Source organism: Carassius carassius, chromosome 26 (assembly GCF_963082965.1).
Source record: "Carassius carassius chromosome 26, fCarCar2.1, whole genome shotgun sequence".
In the NCBI taxonomy this organism is placed as follows: Eukaryota; Metazoa; Chordata; class Actinopteri; order Cypriniformes; family Cyprinidae; genus Carassius; species Carassius carassius.
Genome location: NC_081780.1, coordinates 1,957,156 through 1,980,247, shown reverse-complemented (window position 1 = coordinate 1,980,247; position 23,092 = coordinate 1,957,156). Strand labels below are relative to the sequence as shown.

General features: G+C 35.9%; 1 protein-coding gene and 2 pseudogenes across 2 annotated transcripts in view; 2 read left to right on the top strand and 1 right to left on the bottom strand.

The window, feature by feature from the left end:
* LOC132105487 (solute carrier organic anion transporter family member 1C1-like) overlaps nt 1-9,542 on the top strand; it is a 28,632-nt gene extending 19,090 nt beyond the window's left edge. For both annotated transcript variants that reach the window (XM_059510628.1, XM_059510630.1), the window contains exons 9-15: nt 646-810; nt 1,227-1,422; nt 2,642-2,807; nt 4,762-4,931; nt 6,648-6,712; nt 6,836-6,953; nt 8,516-9,542. In XM_059510628.1, the coding sequence (XP_059366611.1) occupies nt 646-810; nt 1,227-1,422; nt 2,642-2,807; nt 4,762-4,931; nt 6,648-6,712; nt 6,836-6,953; nt 8,516-8,756 (1,121 nt within the window). In that variant the 3' untranslated portion in view covers nt 8,757-9,542. The remainder of the gene's footprint in view (nt 1-645; nt 811-1,226; nt 1,423-2,641; nt 2,808-4,761; nt 4,932-6,647; nt 6,713-6,835; nt 6,954-8,515) is intronic.
* A 2,025-nt stretch (nt 9,543-11,567) lies between these two features.
* Nucleotides 11,568-21,985, bottom strand: LOC132105488 (B-cell receptor-associated protein 29-like; annotated as a pseudogene).
* Nucleotides 21,986-22,397: 412 nt separating this feature from the next.
* Nucleotides 22,398-23,092, top strand: part of LOC132105367 (conserved oligomeric Golgi complex subunit 5-like) — a 67,285-nt pseudogene continuing 66,590 nt past the window's right edge.

Sequence of the window (23,092 nt, the reverse complement as noted above, 5' to 3'; positions counted from 1 at the left end):
AATTCTACTGAAAACCTGTAGTACACCATATACTGCATGCCTTATATACTTTTTTTTTATTAAGTGAAAGTCCTTTTAGTATAGTTGTACAAATGTCCACCTCCGGCTCGTGCTTCATGTACTTCACATTTTTATGAAATAAACGTAAGAATAACTTTAGTAATATTTCTACCTAAGATATATTATTGGAGATATAGAGTGAATACTGATATTTATAGCATTTAATGGTATCTGCTATACTGCTATAAAGATCTCACTGATCAGAATTTCATCACTTTTTGTCTATAAATCTGCACCAAATTGCATATATTTACTCGGTTTGGGCCTTTGAATGAAACTGAGCTGTTTCTTCCTTCATATTCTCACTATATCAGACTATAAATCAATCTAATCAGCATCTTGATATGCCGCACCTGTGAGGTGGATGGATTATCTCGGCAAAGGAGAAGAGCTCACTAACACAGATTTAGACAGATTTGTGAACAATATTTAACAGAAACAGGCCTTTTTTTTTTTAATAGAAAAAGACTTATATCTTTGAGTTGAGCTCATGAAAAATGGGGGCAAAAACTAAATTGTTTGCGTTTATAATTTTGTTCAGTGTATCTGCATCATTCTTAAACATTTTGTATTCATGTTTTTCAGACTTTTTGCCAACGCTGAGATCCCTTTTGGGGAACCCAGTCTACTTCTTGTATCTCTGCATCACCATCATCCAGTTCAACTCTTTGATTGGTATGGTGACATACAAGCCAAAATACATCGAGCAACATTACGGACAGTCAGCATCCAAAGCCAACTTCTTAATGGGTATGTCGTCTTCCTCTAAACACGCAGATATATTACAGTTCACAGTGCAGCTGTGACCTTAGAGCTACATGTTTTGATTCTGTTTTATTAATGCGTGTTGAATATTAATCTATGGTTCTTATATCAGATCTAAATGTTTTTATAGCTCGGATAAATCACAGTATGATATGGACCATTACTGCATATGAAAGAGAACGAAATCCAAAAATAATATCAGCACAATGTATGCAGACACCAGAGACAGTTTTGCATTTCGGGAAACGGCATTAGCATTTTAAAATCAAATGGAGGGATAACAAACAAACCTATTCTGTATCCCTTAACCTTTCAACCACAAGAAGAGCCTTCGCCTTTGTTTCAAATCGGTGATGCTGCTCCTTTGATCCAGATTTTCCTGATGCCGTCTGTTTTTTCAGGAGTGATCAACATCCCAGCCGTAGCTTTGGGAATGTTCTTGGGGGGAGTGATCATGAAGAAGTTCAAGCTGAGCATCATGGGAGCAGCCAAGTTTGCGCTGGGAACGTCTCTCCTGGGCTACTTCCTGTCGCTTTTCTTCTTTGCCATGGGATGTGAGAATGCCAGTGTGGCCGGCATCACCAGGTCATACAATGGGTAGGATCAGACCTTTAGTTTGGCTTCTGCTCAAATCTGGTGCCAGTTGCGTAAAAACAGTTGTTGTGTCTTAAAATCTAGTCTGAACAATTTGCAGTTAGCCAATGGGTAATCGATCGGAAAAAAGTTACTTAATGAAAAAAAATTACTTGGTGAAGACTAGTCCAAGTAGTTCATGTAATCTGCCCTATTGAGGGCCCGTGGCATAGTTGACATAGGTAATTGACTTGGGAGCAGCACAATTGTTTTTGACCATTTTTCCTCTTGTGACCATTGTGCAGTCCTACACCCATATATTAAGCAAAATAATTTCTGACAGTTATCATAATTTTTGTACTGATCGATCATCGAACTGATTAAAATAATGAACGACAAATAACGAAAAATGAAAGAAAATCCTTTTCATGCCAAGATAGGAACACATCATAAAAATGATGACTTACTGAAGCAGGCCTTATAAATGAAACAATACATTTACTGATAATTCATCAAAATTGATGATGAAAATTTTATGATTCTCAATCCAACAGAGATCTACCAAGCATAAATCAACTTCAAAATAGTTTTTACTCCTAGTGGGAGTGAGGTTTCCTCTTGAGAAAACAAAAATTAAATAAACAAATGTGTGTGTGTGTGTGTGTGTGTGTGTGTGTGTGTGTGTGTGTGTGTGTGTGTGTGTGTGTGTGTGACCCTGGAGCACAAAACCAGTCTTAATTCACTGGGGTATATTTTTTAGCAATAGCCAGTATAGCATCATATGGGTCAAAATTATATTTTTCTTTTACTGTATGTCAACAATCATTAGGATATTAAATAAAGATCATGTTCCATGAAGATGTTTTGTAAATTTCCTACCGTAAATATACCAAAACTTCATTTTTGATTAGTAATATGCATTGCTAAGAATTCATTTGGACAACTTTGATTTTCTCAGTATTTAGATTTTCAAATAGTTGTATCTCGGCCAAATATTGTCCGATCCTAATAAACCATACATCAATGTTATTCAGCTTTCAGATGATGCATAAGTGTATAAATCTCCAGGGTCACATATATAATATATATATATATATTTCTGTTTTACTGAAGTACAAGTCAGCAGTGACCTTTTTACTGACCTATATGACACAAAGGTATTAATTATATGATGTGCTTCATTTGCTAAATCATAAGAGCTGGATGAGCCAGTAACAATCTGCTTGTTACGTCTAACAAACAGGACAGAGAGTCTGTACAAAGAGGACAAATATCTCTTGGCTTCCTGCAACACAATCTGTGACTGTCCCAGAAGAAACTGGGACCCCGTGTGCGGTGAGAACGGCCTCACCTACGTCTCCCCCTGCCTGGCTGGATGCCGGACGTCCCACGGCTCTGGAATGGACACGGTAAGCACGGCCTCTGAACCGGGAGTGTGACTCTGGAACAATGGCGTGTGTTTGTTATCCCATCCCTTCAAAGAATGCGAGCCACATTGTGTTGTGTTTCATATGCCTTGAACTCGGCTTTTCCCAGCACTCTCTGAAGGGTGTGCACAACCTGTTTGTCTTCAGCACAAAGGCTATATTGAATTTTTGTACCTTCTCTGAAACTTCCTGAGACACGGTTCCTTCCCCGTCTCTCTTTGAGAGCACAGACCTGCTCGGTTCTGTCTAAACACTGTGGAGTTTCATAGCATCTAAACGGCTGCGATACTCTTCCTCCCTCCCATCCTGTGTGTCCATTTCATATCTCCAGCATCTGTTATACGCACGTCTTTTGTCCCTTCCTTTCAGACTGTTGCTAAAGAAAGAATTAGTGTAATCTTTTGTTGAGTTTATCTCAATCAAAGAGCACACTGTGACTGTATTTGTTCAGTATATGGACAGCTTATATTTTTAGAGGATGTTATGTTTTGTTTTGTTTTTTTTCAGTAAATTTAAGTAGAAAATGTATAAATATAACATCTAATTTATTTTCTCCATATATATGTATAGAGAGAAAGAGAGAGAGATTTTTAATAGTAAGATTAAAAATGTCAAAACCGACCTACTTTTTATTTTTATTCATTTATTTTATGCTTCTGTTGAAGCCCTAAGTCAGTGATTTTGACAAGAATTTATTTTTTAGAAACAACTACATTATCTTAAAACAACTTTGTTCTTTGCATTTTACATTTTCAATAATTGTAAATTTTTTGATTTTACATTTGCCTGTGTAGTACATAGGAAAATGTATTAAAGCTGGTCAAAATAACGCATTGATATTCATATGGTCAGTGCAGTGCACTCTACGATAGAATATGTAGAAAAGTACTAAATATATAATTCTAATAAATATAATTGGAAAATAATCAATGCATAAGCAATGCACTTCATTTAAGTTGATTTAATTTTTATTTTTCTTGGTTTATAAATGACTACAGTAACTTTTAGAACATTTAGAACAATTGTACATTTTTACATGTTATATGTGCCTGTGAAGTTCATAGGAAAATGTATTAAGGCTGGATATAAAAATGCATCAATATTCATATACCACATTAAAAATAGTCAATGCGGTGAAATAAAAATATAATAATAAAAATATAATAAATATAATGGTACATAAATCACTTGAGCAACACACTTCATCTAAATTGATTTTATTTCATTAGATTTTTTTAGTTGATAAACAACTGCAATAACTTTTAACAACTTTTTCATTGCTTTTTATATTTAGAACAATTGTACATTTTTACATTTGCCTGTGAAGCTCATAGGAAAATGTATTAAGGCTTGACAAAATAATGCATTAATATTTATCACACTGAAAATAATGTAAAGCGCGAAAAAAGAAAAAGGAGAAAATAAAAAATATTATTAAAATATTATTCAGTATCTTGAACAGCACACTTAATCGAAATTAATTTTATTTAATAAAAAAAAATATATATATATATATATATAACAATAGTAACCACAATCCAATATTATCAATATTATTTGTGCGTCATGTGACCATTTTGAATATTTCTGCTACATAATGGGTTCAGTAGCTCATTCCCTCAAAGCTCTTAAGCAGTCTTTCACCTTTTGTCTGCTTTTATTTCTTATCTATTTTCCTTCAAATCAAAGATTGCAAGAAATAAAAGAAGCAGTTTTAGAAATGGGTGAATACTGTTTAATATGAGCTCATAAACTGCATGTATAAAACTTTTAATGACTATTTTTATTAATCGGCCATACTGTATCAGACAGTATATGTGATGGAAGTTGTTAAAAATTGTGGTTAGGACATCACTGCATTGAGTAAGTTGCATCAAAGCAGTAACAAGCAACAGAGCACTGCATTGTGAAGATGTGCTGTGTCTGTGTGTTTCAGGTGTTCGAGCAGTGCAGCTGTGTAGCAGTCGGGAATCATACGGCCAGTGTGGGCCAATGCAACAACAGAGACAACTGCCATCGAGTCTTCCCCTACTTCCTGGCTCTGTCTGTCATCACTTCCTTTATCATCTCGCTGGGCGGAACGCCGGGATACATGCTGCTCATCAGGTGAATATCTGACCGTGATTTGTTGTTCACGAACCGCCGATGGTCCTGAGCGTTACGGCTCGCTTTAAGGGAATAAATCACCCAGAGATAAAAACATTTGCAGAAAATGTGCTCACCCTCAGGCCATCAAAGATGTTTCTTGATTTTGGATCATTGTGGTGTTTTTATCAGCTGTTTAGACTCTCATTCTGACGGCACCCATTCACTGCAGAGAATGCATTATTGAGGAAGTGATGGAATGATTCAAAATGTCTAATCTAATAAATATTAGAAAGTCTTGGTAAAGTGAACTTTGTTTGCATGCTATCGTTTCATAGACAACAGAAGGGAAGCACAGAAAGGTCGTCCAGTCATGTGTTTGGTTTTTTCCCCCCACAGTTCAAAAGCAGATTTCAGATGAAAACTGACTGCATGTTTCTGCGGCACTAATGTGATTTTCCCCTCATTATTCCGTGTCTTAGTCGAGGACTGTAAGCCAGTCAAAAATGTCACTCGATCCAATGCAAAATCGGTTGAGACAAGTTTATGGTCACTTGTGAAGTTCAGTAATCAAACTTGTCTTGAAAGGAAAAGCTTTAGCACCAGGGACTGTCAGCTTTCTCCCAAAGCTCAGTCAGCTGACGCTGCTGGAATGCTCAGCCTCCCTCGGGCTAAATTAGGTTAGCGGCGGCAGCAGCAGCGCTGGCCCGGCTTTGTTTGGTGAAATAAAAATTCCTGTGTGTCTGCAGCTTCTGAGAGAAGACGTGATTACTTTGGATGAAGTAATCTACATAGTGCTTTTCTAAAGTCTAGTGGCTTGATTCAATAGAAATGGCTGTGTTCATGTTTGTTCATCATCTTAGCAATATAAAATCAATGTATTTTCATAAAAATGTTTCTGTCAATATGGACAATTCATCAATGCATTTATGCTACTTTTTCCATCTGTTTAAAAATACAAATAACCAAAAATATCTTTATAAAAATTATATTTAAATGTCTTAATTCAAATACAGTGGAAAAAGTAGCAGTTCATGGTACCGTCATAAAAGATAGTTAGTATTTATTTTCCTTATAAATGTTTCTGGTCTTGTGTACAATGCATGTTATACATTGTTTTTCAACAAAATATAATTTCTGCTTTTTTAAGGCATGTAAAAATAAAAATAACTTTTTACAATATTTTATGAATGCAAATGTCTTCATACTAAATCAAAAAACCCAATTTTTCTATTTATTTTCATAATAAATACATTCATAACATACAATGATTATTCAATTTATCATGACAAACAGAAAAATCGGGTTGATAATATATTTTTATTATTATGGTTATTAAAATTTTTACATGCATTTGCATGCAAAATAATAATCATTTTATTAGCCATTAAATTAATCATTTAAATTTAAATAAAATATAAATCAACTATGCAATACATCACTATGCAATTATTCAATTTGCAAACTATGCAATTATTTATGAATTAAATATTTATCATCTATTAGAAGTAGTCGTAGTAGGTACAATACTTGGTTCTATTGTATTACGTTCTTTTTTTTTAAAGAACGTTCTTTTTTTTTAAAAGAATGCAAATATATACAAAGATATTTGCATTCTTTTTGTGATATAGAATGTTAACTGTCTTATTTATTGTAAGCAGCTCATCGGTCAAACCTGTTTTTATATTATTCTGAAAGGAGATAATCTAGCTGCTCTTTCTCTGTTTTCATCGACAGATGCATCAGACCTCAGCTGAAGTCTTTAGCTTTGGGTTTTCACACACTGACGACACGCACTCTAGGTGAGAGACGCTCTGGTGTTTGCTGCTGCTGACGTCTCTGCTGAATCATTTTTTAGTCACGGTGGTAATGATGATTTGTTTTGAAGCAGTAGTAGATGGAATGCTGTTTTTTGTCTTCCACAGCTGGAATCCCAGCTCCTATATACTTCGGAGCCATCATAGACACCACCTGTCTGAAATGGGGTCAGAAGAAATGCGGAGGGAGAGGAGCCTGTCGAATCTACAACACTACAGCCTACAGGTAATCAGCTCATTTCTCCACACTCCACCTACATACATACTACAGTCTAGGGCTGGAATAAGCCAAAGCAGCAACACAACTAACTTGCATTTTTTGCTAAATTAAAAATGTTTTTTCCAAATACATTAAAACAGTTTTTCTTTTCGATCAAACTGAAAACCCTTCATGTAAACACCTCAATAAAACCAAATGAGTGTGGTTTTAATTCATTTTCAGGTGTAAACCCGAAATAAGCTGATTAATAGGAAAAAATATAGTGCTTGAAGATTAGATTTAGAAATACTTTAGGCTGTAATGCATATGTTTAAATGCATTTTATTTTATGTTTTTTTAGATGTGCGTTTATTTAGATCTTGCATCTCACGAACTGGCCAGTGAATACTGGATTAAATGTTTGCTAAATATTATTAGCTTAAAAAAAATCCTCATTTGACATACCGGCTTTCTTTTTAGGCAAAAATTGCATTATGGCACATGCACTAAAGTTTTGTTTAGAATGCATGTAATGCTCATGTAAAGGAATATGTAAATTGGACTGCAATATTTAGAATTAATATAAACAGAAGATTCCGATTCATTTAGAAAAATTTGTGCATGTAAACATATCTTGCTATTTTACTGTCCTTTTTACACTGTAATTGCACATTTTAGTGCAGAGTAATATTAATTATCAACATGTACTTATTATGGGGTTATAGTTATTGGTTTAGGGTTAGTTGCATTAAATGATTTATGGTTTACTGTTATTGCTACAGTGAGTACATGTAACATTTGTAACAAGGACACTGTAAAGTGTTACCTGAAATTCTGATGAGAAATTACATAGATCTTGTGTCTTTAGGGTTTCTGGTAGGTTTGAAGAAGGTAAATTAAAGACCAAGTAAAGAAAATGTAAGATATGAATTAAAGGGAATAAAATAGTTTAGCATTTTCTAAGTGTAAATATATAGTAATCACACAATGAGTTGTATAAGCAACAGTTTATTTGAAAATACATATTTTATAATATATATATATATATATATATATATATATATATAAATTAAAACCATGTTAACGTTTCAACTTTTAATAGCTTGAAGCTTGAATAGCTCTGCTCCAAACCTCTAGATTATGAAAATAACTTTGTACCTTCTGATCACAATGGCAAAAAAAATAAAAAATCAGTTTGTATTTTTATGTAGTATTTTGTAAATCAAGATACACTTACTTGAGAAACAAAGTGATTATAATAAGTCTTATTTTAAATTAAGATTGGACTTTTTTTTCATACCCCACTGAAAGATGTTTGTTCTTGTTTTAAGCATAAGCTTAATTTTGTATGATATCTGAAGACATTTTACATTTGCATCTCAAGGAAATATATCTTAATTTATGGATGCTCAGATATGTTTATTGGAGAACAAAATATTGAGGAAAATGTTCTTTTTTTGCGATGCATGCAAGTTTCAAGACATTTCGCTCTGATAGAAGACTTCCTAAGACCCGCAGAAACCCGGGTATGTTTAAGTTTGTAATTGTGTTCATCTGATTATTCTGTGTTTTCACTCTCCATCACTCAGGATCGCATATCTGGGCCTGACGCTGGGCTTACGCTCTGTTTCCTTCTTCCTGTGCTTTCTCGGTCTGGTGGTGTTACGACGGCACGTTCAACGGGAAGAGCGCAACACGCTGGCAAACGGAGACACAGGGGCTGCAGTCGGCGAGCTGCAAGCCCTCAGGAAAGAAGAAAACAACAGCTGTAACTCGGACCAATGCCCGCAGACGGCAGATTACGATCCGGATCGGGAGACGCGTCTGTGACGCCTGCGCAGGGAGCAACAGGGCCGTGATGTGCCGTCTGTTCCACACTTTCTATCAGACTCGTGTAAATGATGTGAAATAAGTTGTTTTTGATATAGTAGATTTATTTCTTGAATGTACATGATGTTTTGGCTAAAAAAAGAAGAAGAAGAATGTCTTACAAACTACCTATCTCATTTGGATTTAACGTAAAGATGCTTCTAGAAGTGTCAGACACCCAACAATATTGGATTTCCTCTCATTGAAGCCATCGTTGTGCACTGGCCCTATAAGGATAACACCTTGTGGGTTCATGATCACGTCCATCGTATCTCTCTCGTCTGTCATACACACAGATAGACGCCTGAAACAGTTGACCACGACACTGTGTGCTTAATATAGGTTGGCCTTGTTAAGCGGGCTACAGGTTGACTATGTTGTTGGAGATCTCCAATTGCGTCGACATGAAGGAACAAAACGCTCACCGTTGTGCTTTTCAGTGTCACCTGACAGCAGTTCCTTCTGTTTAAGAAATGAGCGAGGAATGGGTCAGAACTGTGTGAACGCCGTGCGTATGTAAGTAATCATCTTCATGATCGATGTTGTGCGGTGTCACTGTGAGAAATGTTGTGTGTGTGTCGTTACGTGTGAACGGGTGCATTCCTGTGCCAAAAAAAACACAAAAAGTGCAAGAAGGCAAAGTCAACATGGTCTATTCTCAGGTCATTCAATCAATTGTTCCTCAAATTTGCAAATAATTATACTTTTATATACTTGTATAAATCGTTGTCTGGTTTTAGCTGGCAAAAATGTTCCTTTGTCCTTGGCAAGATTTCGGGCAAATGACTTCTAGCAGTAACAACCGAGCGAAAGGTTTTTATTTGTGAATTGGAAAGCAAATAAAACAAGTGGCATTTATTTCTTGCTTTAAGGTTAAGCAGTACAGAATTTTATTTGCTTATGTTTTTTTTGTATACTTCAAAGTGATGTGTAAAAAAAATGCATTTATGTAAAATATTAGATACGTTCTTTTAAAAATAAAATGAATGATTTACTACATTTTGAGAAAGAATTACAATCAGTCGCTTTAATCGTGAAAATGGCATATACAATCACAGCAGAACGGAAACAAGGCACTTAGACAGGTGATTTCTGCACCCATTAAAAGCATAAAGAACATAGGATTCAGAAAATTGCATATTCGACCACATTTGACAGGAAGATAACGATACAGCAAAGGCATAAACAATCCCCTTATAAGACTGTTTTCCATCCTTAGGGAATCAGCCGACCAAACAAGCTTGCATAGCAATGACAACTAAGAACATTTTCGGTTTTCTCCTAATTTTTCCTGCGTCTGAGAGAGAGGAAGTGAGCGTGGTATCCTCGTGCATCATAGACGCATGTACAGACAGCATGATTTTCAACACCCACACGGCGGGTGACGGCTTATTCTTAGTAAATGAAAAAAAATTATAATCTTATGACAGAAATCTGATTTAGCCGTGTCTAACAGCACAGGATAATATTCAGACTTTTAATCTTTACACAAGTCTAAATAGTTTTAATTGTAAAATTTTGTGACTAGAATAAGCAAACAGTGACATAAAATAGCCAGCCCTCATCTAATAACAGAGTGAATCTCACCTAAACATGTCCAGGTCAAGCAGGAATAATTCTCTTCAGTGTATATTTTGTAAATACATTATGTTTTGACTATTCTAGAAAAACACATTAATTGTGAGATTAATTGCAATGTTTTTCTAGTAACTCCGTGAAAAAAATAAAACCTAAACTCAATGTTAGGAGATTAAAAAAAATAAAAATAATAGGAATTACAAAAGACAAATTCATTTATTTATTTAAGCTCTATTTCTCACATTTGTTTTTGTTCGTTTGCTTCTGCAATGGACTAAAAAATTAAAACAATTTAATTGCGACTTCTCACAATCTGACTTTTTCCTCACAATAGCAAGTTTATATCTAGTAATTCTGACTTTTTTTCCCTAAGTTTATATCTCGCAATTCTGAGAAGAAAAAGTTTCCATAAAAAATGTGCTTATTAGTAATAAAACATTCTAATAAAACAATATTGTTTGTAATAGATTCATTTTTATTTTTGTATTTTTTTTTTAAATGGGGTGAAATATGACCTGGACATGTTTTGTAAGAATCAACAAGTTTAAGCATCGATAGCACAAAACCATCTACCTCAAATGGACTCAAAATTAAAAAATGATCACTTCTCTCTATTGGACTGTGAAATCATTCACATTTCAGCATTTATTTAACAGCTAACAGCGTTTGAACTCAGGTGTAATTGACCTACCTCTCCAGACTCGAGGACAAACACTAACCGCTCACTAACAGACTGTTTGCTCAGCCAGGAAATACATGGTCTCATTGTGATGTGTTTACTTCTTACCTGTTGTTTATGTGTATACGGTTTTATTCTTCTTAATTAAAGTTGATCAAATGACTAAAGGAGCCTGTAATGTATGTCATCTTAGATAGGCTTGCATTATGTCTTCTTTGGAAAATATGAATGGAAATATTGCTGTGGAAAAGTACTTCAGGAAGTATTCCAATCGTACTATGGTTGACTCGTGTTTGCATGTTTCTGGATGTTGCATGACTAACCAGGTTTTGTATGCACTTTTAAACAAAATAAGGGAGAGAATGGAGCAGAGGAGGAGGAAAGCAACATGAGGGATATCAGAATGTGACATGCAAACATCAGTCACTTTTTGACTAAATAACCTACAGTTTCCTGTAAACGCACCTCTCAATGAGTGTTGGGTTTCAGTCGCTCTATTCACAGACAGCTGCATTATGCAGCAATCTCAAAATACAGCACTGCACCGCTTTAACATCGGGATCACATCAGATGTGTGGCGAGCAGGAAACCTGACAGGATGTGATGTCATGAACTGAGAACTCATAATAGTTTGCATGTGTGAGTGCACAGGTGAGTGCAAGTGGGAGGAACCGAGCATATTCGTGATTACTGTGCAATAACGTACAGGTTTCCAATGCGTCCACTTGCCTAGATGACCTTTTTGTCTCCACTGTCCAGCTGATTCTAAAAAACAAGAAAAAAGCATGATTTTGAATTGTTCTTGGTCACATTATATTCCTTGATGTTTACCTGTAACAAATAACCTCTTTTTACTCATTTTGTTGAAATATTAATTAGCATTTACGGTATAAGTGTAATTTAATAAAATGAATTATTTTATTTAGATTAGATTTCTATCTGATAGGTTTCATAAATTATAATGAATCTTTTTACTGTGTATTAATTTTATTACACCATTTTGATGGGATTTTTTGAAACATGGTTGCCAGTATTAGTTTAAAACATGCAAAACAATATAGATTTCAAATAACCACTACCGTATTTTTCGGACTATAAGTCGCACCTGAGTATAAGTCACACCAGTCCAAAAATACATCATGACGAGGAAAAAAACATATATAAGTTGCACTGGACTATAAGTCGCATTTATTTAGAACTAAGATCCAAGAGAAAACATTACCGTCTACAGCCACGAGAGGGCGCTCTATGTCTTCAGTGTAGACTACAGGAGCACTGAGCAGCATAGAGCGCCCTCTGGCGGCTGTAGACGGTAATGTTTTCTCTTGGTTCATGTCAAATTAATTTTGATAAATAAGTCGCACCTGACTTTAAGTCGCAGGACCAGCCAAACTATGAAAAACAGTGTGACTTATAGTGCGGAAAATACGGTACTTTATTTTAGTATCACTGAGATAAGTTTAATAGATTTTTATATAAAAAAAGATATTTTATATATTACAGTTCATTTGATTAATTTACAAGTTTTAATGTTTATATTAATGTTAATTGTTTAGTACTTTTTAAAAAATTTAAGCAAAGTTGTATTGTTTTAAATTTGTGTAAATATGTCGATATGATTTTTATTAACTGCTAGTTATATTTAGTTATATTTAGTGACATTTTCACCTTAATTTGAAAGTAGTTAATATGATTTTCATTATTTATAGTGTTTTTTATAAATGTTTATAAATGTTTATAGTTAGTTATTAGCTTTAAAAGAAAGTTACTTTATTTATTTCATTAACAATAACAACATTTCTAAGCACATGTATAATATCGTGTTACCTGAAGTTGCTGGTGCTCTTGAAGGAGACGGTCATATTCTTTGGTCAGACTTTCAGTTTGTTTCTTCATGGCGTCCAAATCTGAATGGGACTTTTTCAGAGCTACAGAAAAGCAAACAGCTGTAGCTCATTTGCTTGTGATTTGTGAAACCGAATGAATGTGGAGTGTCTGTCTGGCTTGTGCTCACCATCTGTGCTGCTCTTCAGCTCCTCCGTCAGTCTCTGCACATCTCTCTTCAGCGCTTTGTTCACTTCTGGATCCTGCGTCTTCCCTCCTTCTCCTTTACCGTCTGTAAGTGCCTGAGGGTGACAATAGTTTGTTCTTCTATTACTAAAGAGACTTTAAGGACACCAGTTCCTTAAACACTACAATATTCCAGTCTATTCCTCCTCAACCGGGATTATAACTTTGATAACTTGATATTTATATTTATCAAGTTGTATTTTACCCCAAAATCAAAATATCTCTCTTATCTATCTAAAATAAAGAAAATATATTTATATACAAAATAAAATCAATGACATGTCCATGAAAATAATAATTTTTGTAATGTATGCATATGTTCTTTTTTTTTTTCTTTACAAAAAATATAACCATTTTGTATTATTTGTATGACATTTAATTGAAAATGTTTTTCCTTATTTTTATCTTTTGATTTTGGGGTAAAATGTGGTGCAGGTTTCATTGAAGTAAAAATGCTTTTGCATAATTTTGATCATAGCTACATTCTTAATTGAAAATATTATTTCTATGTATCTGCCTTTTGATTTCGGTGTGAAATGCGGTGCAGGTTTCATGGGATTCCTGCTTTTTAAGGCTATTAACCTGTTTGAGCATCTCATTGTCCTCCATGTATTTCTTGGCAGCTTTGTTTGCGCTGTCAGCCTGAGTCTGCAGAGCGATGCTGGTGCTCACAGCCGTGGCCAGCTGGTTAATCAGAGTGATGACTCTCCTCATGACACTGTGAGAAAACAGAACCAGAGTTCAATATCACCAGACACATTGCCAAAGGGCGATGTCATTGATGACGATTAATGCGTACAGCCACAGGAAGAGTGAGAAACCAGAGATGTAGAGGTTCCTCTGGGCTCGGAAGAGCTTCATGTGCATGTGGTCAAACATGTTGGGTTGCAGTTTGGCGTCTTTGCTCCGGTCATCATTTGAGTACTTCCTCACCTCCCGCAGGGCATCTGCAGCGGGTTGCAACACAAATTTGGATCATTTCCAATCTAACTTTATCCACCCTCAGGCCTTCCAAGATGTAAATGAGTTTGTTTCTTCATCAGATTTGGAGAAATGTAGCATTACAGCAATGGATCTTCTACAGTGAATGGGTGCCGTCAGATTGAGAGTCCAAACAGCTGATAAAAACAACAATAATCCACACCACTCCAGTCCATCAGTTAACATCTGGAGAAGACAAAAGCTGCATGTTTGTAAGAAACAAATCCATCATTGAGAGGTTTCTAACTTCAAACTATTGTTTTCGACTAAAATATAAGTTCTCTATCCATAGCATTGCTTTCTCCAGTGAATATAGTAATCTCATCTGAATCAGGAGAGAAATCTGCATGGATCAAGCATTATTTACAAGTGAAATCAGTCCAAAACAGCACTCAACAAATAAACTGGTATTTTAGTGTGGGAGACAACAGAAGATGGACTTTTTCACCGGAGGATGCGTTATTATGGATTATGGAATTATATTTTGGCCCGAAGTGAAGGTTTGAAATAAAAAAAACGTCTTGATGATGGATTTGTTTCTTGCAAAAATGCAGCTTTTGGCTTCTCCAAATGTTAACTGATGGACTGGAGTGATGTGTATTATTGTGATGTTTATAATCATCTGTTTGGACTCTCATTCTGACGGCACCCATTCACTGCCGAGCATCCATTGGCGAACAAGTGATGCAATGCTACATTTCTCCAGATCTGATGAATAAACAAACTCAGTTTTGGAGTAACTATTCCTTTAAGACAAGGCAATAAAACCAGAAAATGACATACCAAGAAAGAGAACGATGAGGATTATTATCATGGTGAGAAAGCCCTTGTTCCAGAACTGGGAAAGACGGTTCCAGATGCTCCACTTGAAAATACTCTGCCATCTGCAAACATGGACGTCAGTAAGAGCAAGTGGAAGACAGCGAACACGAGTGAACTACAAGGAAACATCTCACCTTTGAGCAGAGATGAAGGGCAGACATAAGATGACGAGGACACCGATCTCCACATACAAGAACGATGCAACCGCAGTCCACTGCAACGTCATTCTGTATCACCTGTATGACAAAAGAAGTAATAAAGAAACAAAAATCTGTTAGTCTTTCATACACATAGGTTTAGATAATGATGTACCAATTTGAAAAAAAAAAAAAAAGTCATAATGCCTCGCTAATCAAAGCTGTAATTAATCTCATATAATCTATTTATGGCATTATGCCTGGATCAAATATCTTGTTCAATGACGTTTCACCTGCATCTTCTAGTCACACACTTTGCCACGATGTTTGTTAACAGGATGTCTCGTTTTTACCACACAAAACATTTAATAACAATATTTATAAGTATAGTGCAATTATCAGACCGCGGGCGTAAATTGATTTAACCGTGTTCATGTAGTGAAAATGTATAATAGTTTAATTATATTGAATATTTAGTGTAAACGAACAACGTGTAGGATAAGATGTGATCAAACAGGAAACGATCATACATAAAGTCCACACAAAACTCAAACGTAGATAAACTAGACATTACAGGCAGCACCCACAGAAGCAGAAAAGCGGGATGTTTACATCTCACCTGCGAATGAAGAAAAACTCCTGAGAAATTTCGGACGAACCACACAATTCAGGAAAACTAAACTAAACCAGAGCCCGTCTTCCTATTAGACGTTCTCTGACTAAGCGCCCAAGCAAAGCACTGCCGTCTCACGCGAGTGACGTCATTAGACCGTGCACTTTGCGGCTTGCGCGTGCGCCTGTCGAGCAGACAGATGCAAACAACTAAACCGAATAAAATGTTTTTCACAAGAAAATGTTTAAATACTATGATTGCAAGCATGCTATTGTTAATATCAAATACCATATTTTTTACACAGACGAGCAAATAATAAATAAAACAAACAGCTAATGTAAAACTACAGCTTAAAACCGTGTATTTTAAACAGAACAGAACAATCATGCATGGGGTAATAATAATAGCAATGCTCTCAGGTGCATCTTAAACATTTAACAAAGATTTGCTCAAGTTACCCAGATATTTTTTTAAACCCAAATATCCTTTGAAAGTGTGAAATATGTATAATATATATTTGTCTGTAAGTTGATGCTTATATACCCTCTCTCATTTTCCCCCTCTTTTTCCTTTTAACTTCTTGTTGATGCATCTGATGTTGTTATACATTGGGAGATGGCATTGTACATATTATCATAGACAGTAAAAGAAGCATATTATTGGTTGCCAATAAAGTATTAAGGAAAAAAAATAGACTTAGTTTGCAGCACTGTAATTCACCAAAACCACCACAAGAGGGCGCAACCTAATTTTTCATTAAACTTGATTTATTTAAAGTGCTGTATTTAACCAAAATCACCACAGGAGGGCGCAACCTGATTTAACATAGACTATTAAAAGGTTTTTTTCATTAGATTCGATATGTTGTGCTGTAATTTACCAAAATCACAACAGGAGAGCGAAACCAATTTAATTTAATTACAATTAAATATAATATTTTAGCATAAGAATATATATTTGTTTTATTATTATTTTTTAATACTTATTTTGTGTATAATGCTAGAACATGTTTAAAGTCATCAGACTAGAGTTGCTGTGGTGTTATTCACATAATAATCACATTTATTATACAAACACATTTAGGTCTATTCATCATTTATTTATTTACTTTGAACAAAAGAGAGGACAGTATAAATAGTTCTGATTGGCTGTTCATATTGCAGTGCATTGTGGGTATGTTCTGATCTCACCCTCTTGCAGAAGTACAGCAGATCTTTAAAACCAATTGACTGGATTTATATATCAGTGCCGGTCATGTGAAGTACCAAAGAATATCACGTTTTAAATCCTTAATCTTATCAGCAAAAAGCTTTATAGCTACTGATTTAAAAAAAAATGAAGCCCTAATGTAAAGTGTGAATGAACAATAAAGAATCAAAACACTTTCAAACAATATCTAGGGCATGTTGTAATCCAGATTAAAACATTTTTTAAACGTTTGAAAATAAATAGCCTATTAAGCCTAAATATTTAAGTATCTGTCTGTGATGAACACCATAGAATCCACAAATCTGAATGGCTATTTAAAATTATTTAAATATGTTTTAGAAAGTAGCGCAGCTGCTGTATTTATGAGGTTTCCAGGGTAAGGGCTTGCATTTTCTGCAGTTTAGCGCCATCTGCTGTCAGCGAGTGAATGTGCTTTCATGCAGCGCGTCGCTCACATGTGCAGTGGTGTATACAGCAGTGTTGAGCATTTTTACCAGTCAATGGGAAAAGTATTCTTAAAATGCATCCCAAATTCAGAATAATTTGTAATGTATAATTATACAGACTGTCTGAACACATAGCTGTCCAGTAACAAACATCTTTTAAACAACATGCTTTTAAGATGAAGACTTAATCAATATTTATGATTTTGGGTTTTTTTGTCCAAGTGTATTACCTTTTATAGTTAGACACATGAAATGCAACACAACCAATCCATCATTAAATTAATCTAAATGAACTGACAAAGGTGCTCTGCTGTGAAATAGCTTAAATACACACATATAAAGTGACACAATGACTTATATGAAACATTAACTAACGTCAAACCAACAGTGAAGTGCTGGTATATATATATGTGTGTGTGTGTGTGTGTGTGTGTGTGAGTGTGTGTGTGTGTGTATAGATTACTTTTTTATGAAACAATACATTATGTCAAGGTTTCCCAAACTGGTGTCTGTGAAGGAACTTCAGGGGGTATATGAGTTTAATCAAAAGCTAATAATGAATAAAATCCTGAAATGTAAAATTAAAATAATGATTATGAAATAAATCACAAGTAATAAAACACTTTCTAAAAACTGAAATATTGTATTTGTTTACCTGCACGCCAAGTGATCATTAACCAACAATAGAAACCCATGAACATGCAAATATGATAGTTAATTATTAAAATATTCATTTTAAAATCTTAAGTGTGCTTCAAGTAAATATATTAGGTAAAAGAAGTTCAAATAATAAAAAAAAAAAAAATAATAATAAATATAATTATATATATATATATATGAAATATATAAAGCATTTAGAAATGCATGATTTGACCCTGTTAAGAAACTTTTTAACACCTATTTTTGAATGAATTCATATTTTTTCAATTATATACATTTTACGCATAAACAGCATACATATTCAGATAGTTTTTTTTTTTATTTGAGCCTTTATTACAACTTCTAAAACAATGCATTGATTAAAAACATCTACGTGGAGCCGTATGTACTGTGAAGGTAGTCAATGACGGCAGAAGTACTGGATAAACTATTGAACACTCTCCTCTCGGGCTGAGAGCTGATGCGCTCCAGCATGTAAATCAGGTGATGATGGAAACAGGTGAACGGGGTCCCGTGCTCCACAGCGATGTCCACCCAGTCCCACACACACTGCAGCGGGGTCTCCTCGTACCCGGAAAACATGGCAGGATTGGCCAGCAATCCCCGAGCCGCCATCACACCTGCAGAAGTCCAAAAATATCAGACACAAAAACAGCAGAAACAACAAGAGAAATCAAATCAGATGGAGATTAAATGACACGCACCGTCCACCCCTGTGAGCTCGTAGATGGCCTCCACGTCCTGCATGCTCTTGATGTCACCGTTAGCGATGACCGGGATGGAAAGGCTGTCCTTTATGGTCTTAATGGCGTCGTAGTGAACGGGCTGGTGTCTCTCGTCAGCTGTACGACCGTGAACTGTGACCCAGGAGACTCCTGCTGCCTCCACCTTCTGACACAGATCCACCGTCTTCCTCATATCCTTGTGAATTCTGAGGGTACGTATTTAAAAAAATAGCTTTACAGAATAACATATATATACACTCACCTAAAGGATTATTAGGAACACCTGTTCAATTTCTCATTAATGCAATTATCTAATCAACCAATCACATGGGATTTGCTTCAATGCATTTAGGGGTGTGGTCCTGGTCAAGACAATCTCCTGAACTCCAAACTGAATGTCAGAATGGGAAAGAAAGGTGATTTAAGCAATTTGGAGCGTGTCATGGTTGTTGGTGCCAGACGGGTCGGTCTGAGTATTTCACAATCTGCTCAGTTACTGGGATTTTCACACACAACCATTTCTAGGGTTTACAAAGAATAGTGTGAAAAGAGAAAAACATCCAGTATGGGGCAGTCCTGTGGGAGAAAATGCCTTGTTGATGCTAGAGGTCAGAGGAGAATGGACCGACTGATTCAAGCTGATAGAAGAGCAACTTTGACTGAAATAACCACTCGTTAAAACCGAGGTATGCAGCAAAGCATTTGTGAAGCCACAACACACACAACCTTGAGGCGGATGGGCTACAACAGCAGAAGACCCCACGGGGACCACTCATCTACACTACAAATAGGAAAAAGAGGCTACAATTTGCACGAGCTCACCAAAATTGCACAGTAGAAGACTGGAAAAATGTTGCCTGGTCTGATGAGTCTCTGGTGATTTCTGTTGAGACATTCAGATGTAGAGTCAGAATTTGGCGTAAACAGAATGAGAACATGGATCCATCATGCTTTGTTACCACTGTGCAGGCTGCTGCTGGTGGTGTAATGGTGTGGGGGATGTTTTCTTGGCACACTTTAGGCCCCTTAGTGCCAATTGGGCATCGTTTAAATGCCATGGCTTACCTGAGCATTGTTTCTGACCATGTCCATCCCTTTATGACCACCATGTACCCATCCTCTGATGGCTACTTCCAGCAGGATAAAGCACCATGTCACAAAGCTCGAATCATTTCAAATTGGTTTCTTGAACATGACCATGAGTTCACTGTACTAAAATGGCCCCCACAGTCACCAGATCTCAACCCAATAGAGCATCTTTGGGATGTGGTGGAACGGGAGCTTCATGCCCTAGAAGTCTATCCCACAAATCTCCATCAACTGCAAGATGCTATCCTATCAATATGGGCCAACATTTCTAAAGAATGCATTCAGCTCCTTGTTGAAACAATGCCACGTAGAATTAAGGCAGTTCTGAAGGTGAAAGGGGGTCAAACACAGTATTAGGATGGTGTTCCTAATAATCCTTTAGGTGAGTGTATATATACAGTATAGCTTCATGAGAGTATACTGTTCATATGCAGTATGCAGATAAACGAAAGTTTGACATACTTTAATAACCAACTTTATATAAACAGCTGTCATATAAAGTTATATTCTGTGACGACATCTTAAACATTGATTAAAACACAGTTCTTTTATTTACATTCATTTATTGATATTCCAATTGTCCAACAACTTTAAATTACAAATTTTTTTTGTATATAAATATAAAATTAAATTTCTAACAAAAATCCAAGCTTCATATTTTCTGCTTGTAAATCTCTGTAATGTTGTGTCACTTTGTCTTCACCTGTAAGTGCACTGCAACACCCTGAAAACACATCTTAAAGTCAGGAAATCAGATGCTCACCTTATTTTAACGGATACTGCATAGTTTGGATTGTCAATTTGGTTTCGGACATGTCGAACCATGTCTTTCACCAGCTCAGGTTTGTTAATCAGACACGCACCGTAGCCTTCAGACACTGCCCACCTGCAACGAAAACCATGCTACTAATGCAATCTGTGCAAACTTCAATATCATTAATTCATAAATTTTTGGACATATATGTTGAGAAAGTAAACCCACATCCCATGTATAATACACAGCTTTACAAATCTGGTGTCAACAGTCATTCAGGGTAAATTCACATTTTTTAAACATACTTTTAAACATATTACCATTACCTTTGTGGACAGCCGCAGTTCAAATCCACTCCATCTGAGAAAGGAGAAACCACACTCGCCGCATCTGCCAGCGTCTGTGCATCCTTTGCAGCAAACTGGACGATCAACGGTCTGTCAGCTAAGAAACAAACACATGTCATTTGTAATTACTGAACAGAAAGCTGTGCAAGCGATTCAATCATAAGTCAAGTCTAGTCTGTTTTATTTATCAATTCTTCCACATGTACAGTACATACATACAGAGAATTGAAACTGCGTTACTCTCAGACCCCCGGTGCATACAGATAACACTAACAGTAGAGCCTAAAAATCTAGATCAAATATAAAATATAAGATACAACTATACAATATACAATAACTATACAACATGGCAGATAGAGTGCAAAGGTTTCCTTGCATTAAATGAGCATACAAAAGCACTTTCATGATTGATGGCAATGATTTGTTTACTTTTGTATGTTAAAATACTTTAATAAAGCATGACAATGTTAATTTAAAAGTTGAGAACCACTGGCTTAGAGGACAACTAGAAGAAAATCTCAACTTACTCTTATTGGTGGTGAATTCACTGTCTCGAGCTTTTGTAGAGCGCATGAAATCAGCTGCAATGATCATTGGGGTGAAACATATATCACAGTCATATTTCCTCACCAGACATCTGAAAGCCAACCTGAAAAATCAGGAATGAACAACAAAGAAAACCATTCGTATCAGAACAACAGATACCTCACCACATGCTTACACTACAGGAATCAGTTCAGTGTCTCTTACTTCGAGTATCGGACCATAGGTGCACACACTCTGACTGGTTTTCCCCTGTTAAACAGATCCATGATATCCCCACTGTCCACTGGGACTTTACTGTGCACCTCTGTCATGATCTAACGTTACAGTCCTAAGACGTCACTGGAAATACGTGCGGTTCAAATATACAATATCAAATTCCTTATTAAAACATATACCTTTTTTTTTTTTTTACAAAAACAGCTAGCATGTATTCCGTTAAAAAAGCGAGTTCTGTATTGTAAACATTGGAATAAAACACGTGTGGATTCACGCCTAGTAGCTCCTCACTTCCTGTCTCGGTGTTGGTGGGTGTGTTTAACCTTTCACCTCGTATCAACAAGAAACGAAATTATTATTTATTTACTTTGATAGAGTGATAAATAACTGAACAGAATACACGAACAGAAAACGTTCTAAAATTATTTAAATCAACATTAGCATGAAATCGTGTCCGTTAGCGAATTTATAATATTGTGACGTAGGTAAAACTAATTAATATTCATGACCAATTGCCGTTGTTCTCCATTCATGTTGTAAAGCAGGGATTGTACGTCACTGGTGACATGGCAACGATGGAGGCTAGTCCGGAATCAACAGCGAATACACTGCTAAAAATATGGTAAATCCAGCTTTAATATGATTTCTGTTTTTGAATTGTATATGTGCATGTGTTTGTACGTTAACCAGGCTGATTAATCATCTCGATCGACGCCTTTAGCTGCAGTAATAGCACAGTAACACACATAACCTGTGTGTACTGTAATGTTGCAGGATCTCCAGGCGATGCGGTCTCCTGTTATGCGTTTTTATTTCCTTCCAGAGTGCTATACTGATTTCCTTAAAGAGGGTTTTGATGTGAAGACGTACACAGCTCAAGCCATTCATCATGCTGTCATTGCAGAGCAGGTGGCAAAGCTGGCAGGGGATGAGACAAACACCTGTCAGATGAGACAAATACCTGTCGAGATGAGACAAACACCTGTCAGGATGAGACAAACACCTGTCAGGATGAGACAAACACCTGTCGAGATGAGACAAACACCTGTCAGGGTGAGACAAACACCTGTCGAGATGAGACAAACACCTGTCAGGATGAGACAAACACCTGTCGAGATGAGACAAACACCTGTCAGGGTGAGACAAACACCTGTTGAGATGAGACATACACATTTAAGGATGAGACAAAAAACTGTCAGATGAGACAAACAACTGTCAGATGAGACAAACACCTGTCAGGTGAGACAAACACCTGTCGAGATGAGACATACACCTGTTAGGATGAGACAAACACCTGTCGAGATGAGACAAACACCTGTCAGGATGTGACAAACACCTTTCAGGTAAGACATTACAGGATGAGACAAACACCTGTCAGGTGAGACATACAGGATCAGACAAACACCTGTCAGGTAAGACATTACA